At 36.7% G+C, this 19377-nt stretch overlaps 1 protein-coding gene across 8 annotated transcripts in view; it reads left to right on the forward strand.

Annotated features, from left to right (window-relative positions):
• The window catches only part of FERMT2 (FERM domain containing kindlin 2), a 72380-nt gene that overhangs the window by 33033 nt on the left and 19970 nt on the right, over positions 1-19377 (forward strand). For 5 of the 8 annotated variants that reach the window (XM_043919051.1, XM_043919052.1, XM_043919050.1 and 2 more), the window contains exons 4-7: positions 10789-10923; positions 17179-17211; positions 17540-17765; positions 18123-18225. In XM_043919051.1, coding sequence (XP_043774986.1) covers positions 10789-10923; positions 17179-17211; positions 17540-17765; positions 18123-18225 — 497 coding nt within the window. The remainder of the gene's footprint in view (positions 1-10788; positions 10924-17178; positions 17212-17539; positions 17766-18122; positions 18226-19377) is intronic. The other 3 variants (XM_043919058.1, XM_043919054.1, XM_043919057.1) reach the window with 1 other exon arrangement.

The raw sequence follows: 19377 nt of genomic DNA on the forward strand, positions 1-19377 counted from the left end.
AAAATACTGTGGTGACGAGTATATGTAAGTTCACAGTATGTGTAAGTCAAGTCATTATGCCGTACACCTTAAACTTCCACCGTGTTGTCTGACATACCTGAGGTATGTCAGGCACACCTCAGTATAACTAGAAAAAATGTTTGGTGGAATTTAAGTGAACCTGTCTGGCCCTAGTGCTTTCTGCTTTGGAAGGTTATTATTGATTCAATTTCTTTAATAGGTATAGGCTTACTCAGATTGTCTGTTTCTTTTCTTGTGTGACTTTTGGCAGACTACTTTCTTAGTTTTTTATTTGGTAAAAATTATCTTGGCTTTCTTTTGTTATATTAGAAAATGCTCCTGTGTAGTGATTAAATGAGGTTCTTTGTTATATTTTCCTTTCCTTTTTGAAAGAAACACTTCTGGCAAAAGCATGCCAAGTTCTTTTATATAAGGTGAGTTCTGACATGCAGGCTTTACAAGTGAAGAAGAGCCTTATTAAGAGTAAGAAGAGCCTTATTAAGAGTTCATTTTTGTCATTTTTTTAGATTCCACATATAAGTGATATATGAATATTTCTCCTTGTCTGACTTCACTTCATATTCCGATGTGTCCTGGCATAGTTTTAAGTTTATTCTGTTTTTATTGTAATTCTTAGATTTATGGATTTATAGTTATCAAATTTGTGTAAGTTTCAACCATTAGTTCTTCAACTAATTTTTGGTGTCCCTTCCCACACTTGCTGTCATTTGCTGGACTTGTTTCATATATGCTAGAGCAATTGTTATTCTTCCGTAAGTTGCTGATATTCTCTTCCCTTTTTTGGTCTTTATTCTCTGTTTCATCTTGGATAGTGTTCACTGCTATCTTCAAATTCCTTGATCTTTTGTTAATCCCATCCATTGTTCATTTCAGATGTATTTTTCATCACTAGAAGTTTGGTTTTGGCCTTTTAAAAATACATAAATTTTAATTTTTTTCTTCATTATTTTTATGCCTTTCCTTTCTTAAACATGTGGAGTGTACTTATAACAGCCGTTTTCATATCTTTGATTACTGATTCTATAATTGTAGTTATTTCTGCATCTGTTACACTGCCCACCCCCCCGCTTACTCCTGATAATGGGTTGTATTTTCCTGCCTCTTTTTTGTCTGGTAATTTCTTTTTGAATGTTAAGAGTCTGTTAATTTTACACTGTTGGCTGGATTTCTTTGTGTATTCCTTTAAGTAATGTTGGGGTTTTGTTTTTTTTCTGCCAGATTTTTCAGTCACATTACTTGGAATCAGTTGGATTCTTTTGATACTTGCTTTTAAACGTTATTCAGGGCAAGTCCATTAGTCTGGAGCTAATTTTCTTCTGGGGATTCTTCTCAATGTCCAGTATATTAGGAAGACTTTCCCTCACAGGTGTACAGATCTGTATTCACCCAGATCCCAGAGAATAACTGCAGATCTCCAGAACTCTGTTCTCTCTGGTACTCTGGCCCACAAATTCTAGTCATCTTGGCCTCCCTAGGTTCCATCTCAGATGTCTCAACTCAGCAAGACCTGACTCTTTTTGCCCCCTCCCCACCCTGAACTACTTTTAGACAGTAAGCTGATATACTCAAAGAGCTCATTGGTTTTTTCTCTCCTCTCCTGTGCTCCTTGTTGTCTAATATCTGAAAAACTTTCTTTCCTCTTCCTTTATTGTTTAAATAAAGCAGGAGGGTAAATCACATTCTTGTTACTCTGTCTTGTTGTCAGTTGCTAAGTTGTGTCTGACTCTTTGCAACCCCATGGACTGCAGCACACCAGGCTTCCCTGTCCTCCAGTGTCCCCTGGAGTTTGCTCAGATTCATGTCCATTGAGTTGATGATGCCATCCAACCATCTCATCCTCTCAGTTGCCCCCTTCTCCTCCTACCTTCAGTCTTACCCAGCATCAGGGTCTTTTCTAATGAGTCAGCTGTTTGCATCAGATGGCTAAAGTAGTGGAGCTTCACCTTCAGCATCAGTCCTTCCAGTGAATATTCAGGGTTGATTTCCTTTAGGATTGACTGGTTTGATCTCCTTGTTAGCTTCTAGAGGCCTCCTGAATTCCTTGACTTGTGACCGTCCTCCTTTTTCAAAGTCAGCAACAGCAAGTCCAGCTCTTCTTACTTCTCAAGTCTGTATGACCTCTCCTGTCTTCTCTCTCCTCTGCTTCCTTCTGCCTTTCTTTTCTGTTAGGCAGGCTTCTTGTGATTGCTTTGGACCCACTGAAAGAATTCAGGATAATCTCCCTAAAATCTGTTGATCAGTAACCTTAATTCCATTTACAAAGTCTTTTCATAGCAGTTGCTAGATTAGTGTATGATTGTATAACCAGGAGCAAGAATTTTAAGGAGCTATCTCTAGAATTCTGCCTGCCACAGATTCCTTTCTGTCTGTCAGTCACTGATTGTCCATGCATACAGATATCTGATAGGAAGCTCTAGTTGAATGGGGTTTAGCTTGTTTAGTTTGTCCCTCTAAGGGGTATTTAGACATTGAGCAAGCCTTTTCAAATGTCAGTATCTAAAGGATCTTTTCTCTAGGGCTTTTCAGATTTTCCTCTAAGGAATCCTAAAGGGTGTGTATCTAAGGGGTAGGTGTAATTCAGTATGGGACAGGATTCATTTTTCTTGTCTCTTTTTTACATGATCATGCTTGATGTTTAGCATAGTGAGTCCATGTGTTTCCCATTGGTGTCTCCTGCAGACACCTTGATTTTCTGTTTGTCCACTTTACTAAGTATTTGCTTCTCTCCCATCTGGCTTTTGTCTCAGCATTTTTCTGATGTTGCTTATCTGATGTTTTTCTCCTGTTTTGTCCTTTTAGGTTCATGTTTAATTTCTTTACATTTTGCTGTGATATTTTGAAAAGACTGAGAGTAAATGCAAAAACTCAACCTACATGTTTAATTGAAAACTCTTAAGAAAATTCTGTTTTTAAACAAAATCTGTTTTATTATTTTACCTGAGTACCCTTTTCCACTCCTTCATTTCCCGTTTCCTCAGCCCCATAATTTTTGAGATACATATGCTCTATGTATATTACATAATTATATAGGTAATTTATGTTACCTCTCTTCCACTAGACTTGTACTCTACTTGATAACATTGATTTTGAACATTGGATTTTATTGCTGTATAGTTTATCATTTTGTTGTAAATAGATCCTGGATCACTGCTTTGTGTAGTGACTCATAAATGCTACTATCTCTTTATATAATTTAGCATAAAGGAAAGACAGCTTTGTATTTTGGTATGCCCATTTTAAAGTTTTTACATCTCATCGTCCTGTAAGTGTATTTTATTTTAAATAAACGTTATTTAATTATTTATGTTCTTCACCAAGCCCACTCTTTACCCATGTGATTTAGATTCCTAAATTCACTAGTTTAATTTCTTCCTGATGTAAGACACAGAGTAAATACATAAGTCCTAAGTTCCTGTATCAGCAAAATAGTATCGCATATGGATTTACTTTTTTTGGTTATTGCTGTAATGAAATGAAAACCACTTACTCACAGACTTCATGTGTAGCCAACAGCTACCTTGCTGCATATAGAACTGCCTATCATTAGAGAAATAAGATGATGTTCTCCTCTTCCTACCCTTTCCCTTAGCTGCAAGTTCTCAAGAAAAAGTTGGAATCAAAATTACCTATAGAGATTTAAAATTGAGATATAATTGACACATAAATGTAAACATCAGGTGTACAACATAATGATTCCGTATTTATATGTATTGTGACATGATCACCACAGTAAGTTTAGTTAACATCCATCACTAGAACTTTTATAAAACAAGCTGTTGGAGCCCCTGAGTCACTAAGAGTATTATCTGGGGGTGTGACCTAAACATATGTTTTTAATATAGTACTTTTACATCACAAGCAGTTCTCACGGGCACATATAGTTAGGAGCTGCTTCATCTGCCTATGAGCAAAAAGCTAGTTAACAGTTAACAGTACTCATTTTTCTAAAAATGTTCATAGCTGGTTTGTGAGCTGACAGGAAATGGCCCATGAACAAAAATCTCAAAGGATGAATCATGTAGTGCAGTGATTCTCAAGAAGAAAGGACGTACCAGAAATTTAGGAGGCGTTTTCCAATTACACATGCTTGCTTTCCTCACTCCCACCAAACTTAGTAATGGTAAACTGTGGTAGAAGCAGGTCATATCTCTCAGGCGTGATTAGTTTTATGTCCTATGTACTTTTTAGATTTTTCACCCTGCACCAGTTTATGATTTGCTTTGGAGAAATGAATGGGTGGAGAGAGAGATTACCACCACCACCCTGCCCCCACTTAATGCTGACGTAGAGGAGACAAGTGATTATTCAGAAGCTTGGAATTTCTAATGTCTTTATTTACTCCCAGCATGGCAGTGGTGGCATTTAGAGCTGAGGGTACACTGAGAATTGAAAGTACAATCTATAAATCATTAGATCTCTTAGCATGCTAAATCTTGTTTCTTTTAAAAGTAGTCTAGGAAATGATGATTCAGTTCTGTTAATTAGATAAATATGGCTCAAAAGACATACTTGAAATATCTTCTGAATTTCTGAATCTACATAAACACAACTTAGCACTACTGATTCAGATCCCCAGAATTACTTTCAAGGATAAATGGGTTACCTTTGTTATGGAATTGTGTCCTTGGGCTCTTTAATCAATAGAAATTGAAAAGAGGTGAGGAATTCAGGCACGGCTTTATTGGGACTCATGCTGTCCCAGGGCAAAAACAAGTAACAGGTCCCCTTGCTCATTCTCTGAGGGAGGGTGGACTGGTTCCTTAAGTCGGGATCTGGTGGGAGCAGATCTGTGGGTTGGGCTGGAGGGGTGGTTAGATGATCTGCCCACCCCTTGGTGCAGTGCGCAGGGATCATGCTCAGTACCCTACTTCAGCACCTGCAAAATGAAAGTTGGTTTGAGGCCTTTTTGTATCTTATTGTTCATAATTGCCCTGATTGCACATGCATGCAGTTGTTTTTAGTTCCTTATAATTTATTTGTTGCTTGAGGAGACATTTGTCCAGGTGCAAGCACTCTGGTAAAGGGTCCCAGGTCCCAGCCTTATCTCAACTTGTATGTACAAGACTGAAGAAAATCTTTTATTTTTAATTTTGTGACTTTAGCTAAAGAAGTCACTGTACTACTTTTAACTTTAAAAAGACCTGCCTGGAAGCTTAAGTGACAGAATTTAAGGAACAAACATTTATTTTTAATATCATCTCTGCTGCTTACTACCTAAGATGTTCACCTACTCTTTGGTAAAGTATTTGTTCAGGACAGTTTTACTGCTAATTCCATGTTCATGTTTCAGAAAAGTATTCACCCCGAAATAGCATGTAAGTACAAAACAAAAACCTAATGTATACCAGTGTTCCTAATAGTAAACTTCAAATAACCAACAGAGAAACAAACAAACAAAATTCCATTTAGTTATTGAAAGGTTTGGATTTCTTTTTTAAACATGGTTCAAGGTATAAATAAGTGAAAAAGAAAGTTCAGTGTGGTTTGCAGTGGTATCTACCATGTTAACTTTTATATGCAAATTAACTGATCTGAAGAAAGTGAAAGTCACTCAGCTGTGTCCGACTTTTTGCAACCCCATGGACTCTACAGTCCGTGGAATTCTCCAGGCCAGAATGCTGGAGTGGGTGGCTGTTCCCTTCTCCAGGGAATCTTCCCAACCCAGGGATAGGACCCAGGTCTACCTCATTGCAGGCGGATTCTTTACCAGCTGAGCTACCAGGGAAGCACTGATTTGAAGAAATCTAGTAGAAAAATGAGCAAAGGAAGGAATAATATAAATAGCCAAAAACCCATGAGGAAGTGTAGTTCATCACTAATAATCAAAGAAATGTAAATTAAAACAAGGAGATAAACATACTGTTTTAAAAATAAAGCTTTAAAAAAATAATATATGTATCCATTACAAAGCACAAAGCCATACAAATGTATGCTACATTTTGGCCTTAAAATTTGTTTAACCTTTGATCCAGTAATTCTATTCCAGTGAATTTCTAAAGAAATAAAACATGGAAAAGTAGGTATATATAGATGTTTGTAGAACCGTTATTTATAATGGGCACAGTAATGGAAGAATGGGCAGTTTTATACATCTGTTAAAATGATCACTGATTCATATAGTCATATTCCGTTTGTCACAAACAGGTTTTAAATGTTTTAATACTGTCTTGTAATTTCCAAATGTATACCATGATTGTATATATTTTTTTTAATTAGAAAAAAACATTAATACCTAATACTTAAGAAGTATTTATTGTGTGTCAGGCCCTGTGCAGTCATTGAATTTTCATAAACACCTCCTGTGGTGGTAGTTTCATTTCACATATGAGGAAACTTGGATGCTAGTAGGCTAATTAGTAGCTTTCCCAAGTCATGCAGCTAATAGTGTAGCTGAGATGTGAATCCAGGTAGTTTGGCTGTGTGCTTCTGCCTCAAATTGTGCGTCATCACCTCTGCAGCAGTGTGGCCCATCCTAGTTCTAATTTCCTCCAGATAAAAAGCTTCCTAATACTGGGTTGAGTCTAGTGGAGACTGTGGGTTTCTCAAAGTACAGATTACCCGCTGTCAAACTCTGACCCATTGACTTAGCAGTCTCCAGCATTACAAGTTAGGCAGGGACTTGGATTTCATTGTCTCTTCTCCTCATACTGACAGATGGTATAGATGCCACCAAACTGCAAGAACACAACTGCACTTCTCCTTTCTGCTGCTTTTTTTCCTTGGCTTTCCCTCTCTTTACATTCTATTTTTTTAATTAACTTTATTTTTATATAATTGATGTATAATAAACTGTACTCATTTAAAGTGTACAGTTGAATGAGTTTGACAAATGTTTCCATCTCTGAAACTATTAATACCACAATCAGGATATAGAACATTTCCATTAACTATCAAACTCTAGCTTAACAGTCACTGATCTGCTCTGTCACTGTAGATTTGCTGTCATTTTCTGGAATGTTGTGAATGAAATCATGCAGTATATACCCTTTACTAATTGGCTTCTTCTATTTAGATAATAATTTTGAGATGCATTCATGTTATTGAATATATCAATAGTTTTGTGGGTTGTTTTTTTTTCTTACTGATGACTTGTATTGCATTCTAAGAGTAGTGTTCCACTGATAGACGAAAATATAACATGTTCTTCCATCTGTGTTATTTCTAGTTTTGAGTTCTGTGAGTAAAGCTGTTGTAAATATGCTTTTCCTTTTCTTAAATAATAGTGGAGTGTCTATAAAGAACATGTTTAACTTTATAAAAAACTGCCAAGCTGTTTTCAAAATTTTTTTATTTTGCATTCCCAGCAACAGAGTATGAGAGTTTCGCTTTCTCTCCATCCTTTTAGCAACACTGGGTATTATCAGTCTTATTCATGTTGAGCCCTCTGATGGGTGTATTTGTGTCTTGTGGTTTTAATTTGCACTTCGTGACCATTAATGTTGAGCATCTTTGCGTATGCCTCTTGGCTATTCTTATGTATTCTGTGGCGAAATGCTTATCCAAATCTTTAGCCCACTGATCTGCTTATTATTAAATTGTATGGGTTCCTTATATATTTTGGATACAAGTCTTTTGTCATATATACATACTATATTATGTGAATATTTTGTCCCAGTATACAGCTTGACTTTTTGTTATTGCAATAGTTTTTTTTTTCTTGTAGTAAAGGGCAGTTTTGTGTGTGTGTGTGTTTTTTAATTAGGAGTGTGGATATCCTATCTAAGAAATATTTGTCTACTTAAATTTTCTTTAGGTCTATGATGTGCTCAGTTGCTCAGTCGTGTCCAACTCTCTGCAACCCCATGGACTGTAGCCCACCAGGCTCCTCTGTCCGTGGGATTTTTTAGGCAAGAATGCTGGAGTGGGTTGCCATTTACTCCTCCAGGGGATCTTCTGAATCCAGGAATCAGACCCTTGTCTCCTACACTGGCAGGCAGATTGTTTATCACTGTGCCACCTGGGAAGCCCAGGCCTATGATACATGAAATTAATTTTTGCATATTGCATTAGATGAGGGCTAATGTTCTTTTGCAGGAGGAGAAGGGGACGACAGAGGATGAGATGGCTGGATGGCATCATCGACTCGATGGGCATGAGTTTGAGTAAACTCCGGGAGTTGGTGATGGACAGGGAGGCCTGGCGTGCTGCAATTCATGGGGTCACAAAGAGTCGGACACGACTGAGTGACTGAACTGAACTGAACTGAATGTTCTTTTTGAAAAATACATGAATCTCTCATTTAGCACTGTTTATTGAAGAGATTAAGAAAAAGCAAGAGAGTTCCAGAAAAACATCTACTTCTGATTTATTGACTACATACACCAAAGCTTTTGACTGTGGATCACAACAACTGTGGAAAATTCTTAAATCTATGGGATTGCCAGACCACCTTATCTGTCTTCTGAGAAATCTTTATACAGGTCAAGAAGCAGCAGTTAGAACTGGGCATGGAACAACAGACTGGTTACAATAGGGAAAGGAGTATGTCAAGGCTGTGTACTGTCACCCTGCTTATTTAACTTCTGTGCAGAGTGTATCATGAGAAATGCCAGGCTGGATGAAGCACAAGCTGGAATCAAGATTGCCGGGAGAAATATCAATAGCCTCAGAACGCAGGTGATACCACCCTTATGGCAGAAAGCGAAGAACTGAAGAAACTGATGAAAATGAAAGAGAAGAGTGAAAACATTGGCTTAAAACCCAACATTCAGAAAACTAGGATCGTGGCATCTGGTCCCATCACTTCATGGCAAATAGATGGGGAAACAGTGACAGACTTTATTTCAGGGGGCTCCAAAATCACTGCAGATGGTGACTGCAGCCATGAAATTAAAAGATGCTTGCACCTTGGAAGAAAAGCTATGACCAACCTAGACAGCATATTAAAAAGCAGAGAGATTACTTTGCCAACAGAAGTCCATCTAGTCAAAGCTATGGTTTTTCCAGTAGTCATGTATGGATGTGAGTTGGACTATAAAAAAAAAGCTGAGCACCCGAAGAATTGATATTTTTGAACTGTGGTGTTGGAGAAGAGTCTTTTTGAGAGTCCCTTGGACTGCAAGGAGATCAAACCAGTCCATCCTAAAGGAAATCAGTGCTGAATAATCATTGGAAGGACTGATGCAGAAGACACTTAAGTCATGTCCAACTCTTTTGCAACCCCACGAACTGTAGTCTGAGAGGCTCTACAGTGGCCACCTGATGCAAAGAACAGACTCACTGGAAAAGATCCTGACGTTGGGAAAGATTGAAGGCAGGAGGAGAACGGGGACGACAGAGGATGAGATGGTTGGATGGCATCACCAACTCTGTGGACATGAGTTTGAGCAAGCTCTGGGAGTTGGTGATGGACAGAGAAGCCTGGCATGCTGCAGTCCACGGGTCGCAAAGAGTTGGACATGATTGAGCGACTGAACTGAACTAAATTAAGAGATTTCCCTTTTCCTTTGAATTGCCATAGCACCTTTGTCCAAAATAATTGGCTGTGTCTGGATTTGTTTCTGGGTCCTCTCTTCTAATCCATTTGTTTATATGTCTTATCATTTATCCAGTAATTGCATAGTTATAATTGCTGTGGATTTATGATGTCTTAACATCAGGTAGTTTAAGTCTTCCAACTTTATTCTTTTTCAAAATTGCTTTCACTATTATAAAATTTATAAGGAAACGAGAACAATTCTACAATCAAATTGTTCAGAAGAGTAACCTTGAATTTGGATTAGAATTTCATCGAATCTTTAGCTCAATATGGGAGGAACTGACTTCTTAACTTGGACTTCCCTGGTGGCTCAGTGGTAAAGAATCTGCCTGCCAATGCAGGAGAGGCAGGTTTGATCCCTGGGTCTGGAAGATCCTTTGGGGAAGAAAATGGCAACCTACTCCAGTATTCTTGCCTGGGAAATCCCATGGACAGAGGAGCCTCAGTCCATGGGGTCGAGAAAGAGTTGGACATGACTTAGTGTCTAAATAACATCACCAACTTCTTAGTCATTCCTGCTGTTTATGGACATGGTGTATAATATGTAATGTAATATATAAACTTATTTGGGTCATTTTTAATTCTTTTTGTGTAGCCATATTGCTTCTTATATATTTTTTGGTTTTTTTAAAACACACTTGGTGATTTTCTCTTTTTTTTTTGATGGCCGACAACTTTATACTCACAGCTATCGTTAACTGTACAATAGAGACATGGAATTGTAGAACAGCAGACATAAGAAAATATTCATTATTTTGCCCATTTTTCATTATGTGTACACATCAGGTTCTTTGCATGAAAATGAATAGAACAAACTCAGAAATCTGTAGACATTTGGTATCAAGGTAGAAAAGTTTGAGTTGATTAAAATTTTGAGATTTGTTAATGGTGTGAAAATATTTTCTTTACATTTATTTTATATATCTAGTATAACTTATATACAGAATGAAGCAACCATATAATATAAACCTTAATTCCATAGAGTTTTGGTTTAAAATATATATAAATAAGAGCTATTATTATTTTCTTTCTGTACCATAGTATTATCTTTCTACTTTTAAGTAACTACATTTATTGGATAGTTATGAATTAAGTGTGCTTTGGTATATTGTTTTTAAAAGTGTCATATTCTAGTGTTTTGCATGGCATTAGTATCTGACAAAATACAAACATGCACAGAAGGAAATTCAACTTCTTTTTTTGAAGTGGATTCATAGATTTACCAAGTGTAATGTGTTTAAACTTTCCATTATCCCAGTAAAATAATGTTTTTTTCTTAATTGTAACAGACATCAGACACCCTGAAGAGCTTTCTCTGTTGAAAAAACCCAGAGATCCAACAAAGAAAAAAAAGAAAAAGCTAGATGACCAATCTGAAGATGAGGCACTTGAACTAGAGGGGCCTCTTATCACTCCTGGGTCAGGTGAGTCTTTGACTAAGCATGGGTTCAGTGTGAGAACCATGAGAGCCGTATGCCTCTGTGTGTGTGTATGTATGTGAAATATAGTTGATTTACAATATTGTGTTAGTTTCAGGTATTGCAGCACAATGATTCATTTATACACACATGTGTAGAAAAAAAAATATATATGTTCTTTTTCAGGTTCTTTTCCCCTATAGGTTATTAAAAAAATATTGAGTACAATTCCCTGTGCTGTACAGTAGGTCTTCCTGTCTGTTTTTTATATCAATATAAATGGACTAAATAGTCTGGAGAGTGGTCAGGTTAAAGAACACTCTCCTTCTACATGTTTTTCCTCAATCATCACCAGAGTCTGTCACGTGTGATCATCATGTCAGGTGTTAGTAGTTGAATCAATAATAAGAAAAGCTGGTTCTGTGCTCAGGAAAAGTCAAAAGGAGACAGTACCTTAACTTATCTCAGTTCTTGGCATTGCGGAGATTGGAGGGTTTTTTTAGCATTTAGTTCCATTTTGGGACTATTTTGTGGAAACCACCTCTGTTTAGTTAAGACATTATTACTTTTATCAGGTTACTTAAAACGTCTATGCTTTGCATACGCTAGTCTCTTAGTGCCTCTCTTTGCTCTTGAAGAAGCTTTCTCATATTTCCTTCCATTACTTCCCCAACCTGAACCTCACTGAACCCCTACTTCCCCAACCTTATGGCTTCCCCTGCTGTCATAAGTCACCAGGCTTTCTGTGTTTGGTATTATATTATGTGTTCTCCCCTAATAACTGTAAGGTCCTGCATGAAGAGACTGTTTCTTACCTTTTTGTTACTAGGACCTAACTCAGCATATAGCATACAGTAGGGACATGGGCACTGTCTGTTGAGAAGTTAGATGACTAATCAGTTAGATTACATGATTCTTTGGTTCCTGAAAATTAGTTTCCCATGTTTCCATTGGCTGCACATTTATAAATCCATTTCTTAGGATAGATCTCAGAAGCAAATAAATACACTAATTTTACTAATTCAGTTCATTCCTGTTTTTTAAAATTCTGGGGTGATAATGATGGTAATGAAAGTAAACAGGGAATAAATACAGACTTATGTATGCCCAGAACTGTTTCACACACTTTACCCATGGAAACTCATTTAATTCTCACTACAACCCATCAAAGTGGATTATGTTATTATTCACATATAAAGATGAAAATATGGCACAGTAAGTTCAGTTGCTCAATCATGTCCGACTCTTTGCTAACAGTAAGGTTAAGAGCCATAAAAAAGGCTAAGCACCAAAGAATTGATGCTTTCCAATTGTGGTGCTGGGGAAAACTCTTGAGAGTCCCTTGGACTGCAAAGAGAGCAAACCAGTTGATCCTAAAGGAAATCAACCCTGAATGTTCATTAGAAGGACTAATGCTGAACCTCCAATACTCTGGCCTCGTTATGTGAAGAACTGACTCACTGGAAAAGACCCTGATTCTGGGAAAGACTGAGGGCAGGAGAAGAGGGAGGCCGAGGATAAGATGGATAGATAGCATCATCAACTCAGTGGACATGAATTTGAGCAAACTCTGGGAGATAGTGAAGGACAGGGAAACCTGGTGTGCTATAGTCTATGGGGTCGCAAAGAGTCAGACAGAGCAACTGAACAACAAAATTAGGAACATCTAAGGTCACGTACCTTGTAACCTTTATGTCTCTACTCATGTACTGATTACATCTGGGAGCTACCAAGAAATAAGATAGTCTTTACTCTTAAGTAATTTAGAGGCCAGTGGGAAACTAGTTACTGTATTTAAGGAGGTAATACATAAACGTTAAATGAATATTATAGAAATAATGTTATAAGAATTTAGAAGACAAAACAATTCCAAGTAGGGTGTATTCAGTTTTCAGGTTGGGGAATTAAGTTTGTGAATTGGCTAGGATTCCAGTGGCTAGGATTTTGATTGGAAGAATAGGTGATCCACGTAGAAAGAATGATATTAACAAAGAACATCCTGGCAAAAGAAAAGTACAAGATGTGTAAATAAACCATTTGAGCCAGTTCATAGGGGAGAGACCTCTAAGGAACTTCTGGATCACACTAGAGGGTATTTAATGTCAGGCTGAGGAATACAGGCTAGTGCATTATAGAGTCACTGGTTTCTGAATATGGTACAAAATGAACAAATCATTACTTAGAATATCAAATTTAATTCCAGTAAAAGGTGGAGGAGGGAATGAGGGGAAAGAGTAGTGGTAGAGCCTACAGATTAAGGAGGTCAAAGAGAGTAAAAGAGTGTGTCTGTCATTAGAATATGATTAAAATCTGATTTAGACTTGGTGGTTTATATAGATGAAGCCATGTGACAGTAGACAGAATCTCTGCTTTCAGTTTTTTGTTTTTTGTTTCTTTTTTTTTAGTTTAAATGAAAACTCACTTAATTCTTAAGATGAAGAACTACACAGAAAGGTATATTTATGGGATGATTTTAGAGTGGTTGAAATCAGGCAGGATTGGTCTTAGAGCTGCAAGGAAGAGCTTTTATATAGTGCTTTAAGAGAAGATAATTAGAAGACAAAAGATAATGAATTAAGACAAGGGAAAGCTACAAATATTTTAGAGTAAGTAACTGTGGGTTTCTTTTCTTTCTTGTTTTAAATTGAGGTGTTACATATAGTAAAATGAACAGATTTTAAATTATGGATGAATATTTGCCAATGCATACAACTTGTCACCACCCAGAACTAGGTATAGCATGTAACATGATGCCAAGACCCCAGAAGGCCTCTTGCATGCCTTTTCCTGTGCCTCTCTCACCACAGAATAGTGTTGGGCTGGTTCTTGAACCTCGTGTGAATGGAGTCAGACACTGTGTGTGCTCTCTTGTGTCTGTGAAGTGACTGTTTTCAGTTGAAGGAGCTTTTTTTAAAATAGGCTTTAGTTGTCTACATCCAAGCAGTTTAAAAACATTTGAGGAGTTGATGTGAGATGCTAAGAAAGTACATAAAGATAGTGATATGTAGAGGACTGATTATCTATCGAGAAGAAGTCCCATACACACATGAGAAGTAATAAGAGATCAATTTTTAAAAGAAATACTAAATATCAAGTTTGCCTGCTTTTATCATTTGTCAGTCATATTAGTCAATGTTTGGACCAAATGCTGGCAGATTTGATCAGTTGCATTTTATGTTCTTGTAAATAGCAACAGGTCTATACATCTCAGCTTGTGACGTCTTCTGGGGGTCAGACACTGCTCAGTGCTACACAGAGGTTCCTGTACCGCAGGGGGTGGTCAGGAATATGTGTAATTTTCATTCTACTGAGGCAGAAACAGGCTGTTTCCTTTAGTGCCTGTGTGCTTCCTGAATTATGAGCATCTGTGTGAGCATGGTTAACAATTATGTATTTATGTGTTTGTGTATCTTCATTTCATCCTTATAGAACATCTGTGAATTTGGTGGCATTATCTGCACTTTACTTACAAGGAAAGACCATTACAAGGGTTAAGTAATTTGCCCAAGGTCACAAAGCTAATCAGGGACACAGCTAGGATTCAAATCCAGATTGGTCTGGGTCTAGCACTCATGTGTCGAACCATTATGTAACATCATCTCTCCAGTTTTTAATATTTAAAGGTGAATACTTTGTGAATTCTAATAGGAATATTTGATAAAATATTGGTGTGTAAATTTTACTTCAACAAAGCTTTTTTTATTTAATATTTCAAAAGGTAAAGGATCATGAGTGAATCAGTGATTCTCAGACTTTAGTCAGATTCTTACCCAGAAATATGATAAAATTCTGAGTGTTTACATACCTTGTTTGCAGGCTGTGCTCAGGTGACACTCTCTAGTGCTTTGCCACTTGCTGGCTGTAACTAGGTAAATATCTAATCTCCAAGTACCTGTGAGGAGGGACCACTGGAAGTAGCCTGATCCCATGTCTGGGGGAAACTATTTTTCCATGTAAGAATTAACTTTACTGTTTAGTGCTGATTTACAGATTACTAAATCAAGATTTACTATGGAAGTAGAAAATTACTTCATTAGGAACTTTTCTAGGAAATCTTAAAGGCAGCTCAACAAAGGAAAAGTCTGGGTCCTAAGGCATTCGAGGAAGTCAGGAAAATCACCATGCAGGATGCCATTGTTCCTAACTAGAATTTGCCATTTTAAACATCAAAGCATTTTTAAAAAACTATTCTTTAATTATAAAAGTAATGAGTTTTTAATATTTATAGTAGGTGGCCCATACTGTAGTGCTTGTTAAAGTCTTTGTTTCTCATCCTTATAGTTTTTAAGTTATCATTCTGTGGTGTTCAGCAAACTCATCTATTTTGTTGCTGAGTACATATGCTACCTCATCTTACCCTTTATTAGTTTTCTGCTTCAACTATGGCTTAAATTGGGCAATCAGGAATACAGGCTGGTTGAGATTGTCCCTGAACTGGGACTTAAAAGGAATTTAAAATGCACATACCCTCTGACCTAGCAGTGCTGCTAGAATTGGGAAATAAGTACAAAAATGTTTATTGGAATGCACTGTCTGCAGTAGCAATGGCGACATCAGTAATAAAACTGTAAAATGAATAAATGCACACCGATTGGGAATGGCATAAATAAGTTATGGTACCTGGGAGGCAGTGTGTTTAGCTGCAGTCGAGTCGGACTGCTGATTTATAGCTTGGCTCTGCAACTTAATAGTTCTTGACATTGGACACATGTATGAACTTCTCTGTGCCTCAGCTTGCTCCTCTCAGATGACGACAATAAGGCTGTTGAGAACACCTACATGAGCTATTTATTACTGCAGGCTGCCTAACAACAAATGGAAAAATGAAGTGAAAGTATGGAATGTAGATTATACAAAGTATAGGTAAATAAGAAGGAAGAGAATCAATTGAATGGCTGATTCTATTAGGTGTTGTGTAACGTAGGGGAATATATTTTGTTTTAGAAACTTCATAAAGAAGTTTCATTTCAAAAAAAGTTTCATTTCCACACCTTATTTACATGTATGGTCTCTATAGCAGAATTATCCTTTGCCCAATTGAGCTGGAGTATTGTCCTCAGCCCTTTTATAAATAACTCTTTCACAAAATGCCCTTGTATTTTAAGGTTCTTTGCTTTACAACTAAATATTCCAGTATTCTTCCTCAAAGGCTAAAAGGGAACATTGCAGCCTCCTTTGTTTCTTCACATTCTACAAATTGTTTTAGTATTCATTGGTAGAACACATTTAGAGGTATCAAATCAGATAACCCTGCAGTTAGTAAAAGTTTTTGTTTTTTTTTTTTTACTTTATGTTCTCTTCCTAGACTCTGTCTTGACAACTTTAAACATCTCTAGCCTTACCATCACTTTTTCATGGGTAGTTGTTTCTATCATTCTGTGTTTGTGGGTGGTGTATAGTTAGAGATGACAGGAAAGAAATTCCTAAGCATATTCCTAAATTAGGTAAGGAAAACAGCTATTTCATTAACAGCATCCATTTAACAATGTGACACCCATTTACACATTTTCTTTTTAAAAATTATTACTACAGGATAAAATATATTAACAGAGTTGGAACTTTGAAGGGGATGTACTTTTGCTCAATGTCATTCTGAATTTTTTTTAAAAGTCTTAATAAAATCTCAATTTTTGCAGTTTAGATGACAGAATAGATCATCAGTGGGCTAATACAACAAATTTTTTTTTTTTAATGTAGTCTTTTTTTTTTTTTTTTAAAGTATTTAAAAAAATGTATGCCTAGCCCTTTAACACTGAGGAAGCTGAAGATTAAAAAGATAATATCTCTGTAACTTCAGGGAATTAAATATAAAATGCCCCTTTGTTAGCCTCTTTCTAGGGCAAAATTTATATATCCTTTTGCTTTAATATTTTATTTGTAACTGTTGGAGCCAGTTCAACTATTAATTGAGAAAACAACAACATAAAATTATTATCTTAATTTATGTGAATTTATTCAGTTACATTGAGTTGTCTTAAAACAGGGTATGGTGATTTCAGAGGGTGATAAATATACATGTTTGTCACTGAACACATGCCAAGAGCACAACCTCATTGTTTTGAGTTGAACAAAAGCTCATTTTAGGTTATAGCTTCTAAGGTTCTTTACTTACTCACTTAAAATATTTATTTCAGTTTATGATTCGCAGTTAGGAAAATCTGTTTTCCTTTTCCCATTTTCTTTTCATTTTCATTCTTTGTTTCTGTCTTCTATTGTTGCCTTTCCTTTACCTTCTGAACTCCTTTCTTTCCTTTTCTATAGGCACCGATGTTCTTTACATTGGCCCTCTGAAAGGTGAGCCTTGGCACAGTCGAAACACAAAAGTGTTGGTCTGTCTGCTTCAGCAATATCCTTAACTTACTCTAACTCTCTTGAACTGTTTTCCCTAGAATTTCTACCAGCTTAATTATATTTTTGACCTTATTGTTACATGTTCTTAATGCTATTCAAGTGAAGTTAATTTCACATGTTTCTAAGACAGGTAAAATAATGTACTAAAGCCTTCCCTTCCAGAACGAAGTTTGTGTCTCACAGTGTGTTTTACATCATTATAGCATGTGCTACTGAAAAGTGAGATAACTGTACTTCATACTTACTACCTGTTTTTCACATTGTTTATTAGGAAGTATATATTCAAGCCCAGGACTTTATAGTAAAACAATGACCCCTACTTACGATGCTCATGATGGAAGCCCCTTGTCGCCAACTTCTGCTTGGTTTGGTGACAGTGCTTTGTCAGAAGGCAACCCTGGTATACTTGCTGTCAGTCAGCCGATAACGTCCCCAGAAATCTTGGCAAAAATGTTCAAACCTCAAGCCCTTCTTGACAAAGCAAAAATCAACCAAGGGTAAGTTTTTGTTTTATTTTTGTTGTTGTTTTTTTGCTATTACAAATTATAAGGTTTTTTTAATTGAAGCATAGTTGATTTACAATATCGCGTTTCAGTTGTACAGTGCAGCAGTTCAGTTTCATATATATGCATGTGTGTGTGTCTGTCTGTATGTGTTACTGAATACAGTTATACAATAGGTCCTTGTCAGTTGTCTTATTTTACAAATAGTAGTGTATATGTTAATCCTAGCCTCCTAATTTATCCCTCCCAAACAAGGGTAAGTTTTAAAATATAGATACAATTTAAGAATTTCTTTGTCTACATAGAGGTAGAATTAATTCTGTCTTGCTCTGTGTTTGTTAATTTGTCCAGGTGGCTTGATTCCTCAAGATCTCTCATGGAACAAGATGTGAAGGAAAATGAGGCCTTGCTGCTCCGATTCAAGTATTACAGCTTTTTTGATTTGAATCCAAAGGTATCGAGGGTTTAGAGGGATCTCTTTTTGTTTCTCTTTGTTTCTTGGAAGTTGGTGGGGTAAGGAATTGCTTGGATATGGATAGCAAGTCTTGAATATAATATTAGAAACTCAAAACTTTGGACACAATTGCCGGTATTTTAAAGAAGTCTATTGTTTTAGTAGGTTGGAAACATAACTAAACCCTTTTCTTTTTGTTAAGATGATTGAATTTTTGGTTGATTTGTATTTTTTAACTTTCTTTTATATTGAAATATAGTTGGTTAACAATGTTGTGGTAGTTTCAAGTATATAAGGAAGTAATTCAGTTATACATGTATCTATTCTTTTTCAAATTCTTTTCCCATTTAGGTTGTTAGGTAATATTGAGCAGAGTTCTTTGTGCTGTACAGTAGGTCCTTCTTGGTTATAACTTTTAAATACAGCAGTGTGTACATGTCAACCCTGAACTCCCTAACCATTCTTTCTGCCACTCTTCCCCGCTGGTAACCGTAAGTATGTTCTGTAAGGCTGTCTGTTTCTGTTTTGTAAGGTCTTTGTATCATTTCTTTTTAGAATCTGCTTATAAGGGATATCATACCATACTTTTCTTTCTCTGTCTGACTTACTTCACTCAGTAAGACAGTCTCGGTTTCCTCCTTGTTGCTGCAGATAGCATTATTTCGTTCTTTTTTTAAAAAAGATTTATGTATTTTATCTTAGCTTTGGCTGCGCTGGGTCTGTGTTGCTGTGTGTGGGCTCTCTCTAGTTGTGGCACGCAGAGGCTAGTCTCTAGCTGTGGCGCACAGGCTTCTCTCGTTGCAGAGCACAGGCTCTAGAGCGCGTGAACGCAGTAGTTGTGGCGCACAGGCTTCGTTGCTCTGCAGTATGTGGGATCTTCTGGACCAGGGATTGAACTGGTGTCCCCAGCATTACAAGGCATATTCTTAACCACTGGATCACTGGGGAAACCCTGTTTTGTTCTTTTTAATGACTTCGTAATATTCCCTTGTATTTATGTGCCACATCCTCTTTATCTGTTCCTCCGTTGATGGATATTAGGTTGCTTCCATGTCTTGGCTATTGTAAGCAGTGCTGCAATGAATATAGGGTTGTGTGTATCCTTTTGGACCATGTTTTTCTCTGGATATATAGTGGGATTGCAGCATCATA

Source organism: Cervus elaphus, chromosome 12 (assembly GCF_910594005.1).
Source record: "Cervus elaphus chromosome 12, mCerEla1.1, whole genome shotgun sequence".
Classification (NCBI taxonomy): domain Eukaryota; kingdom Metazoa; phylum Chordata; class Mammalia; order Artiodactyla; family Cervidae; genus Cervus; species Cervus elaphus.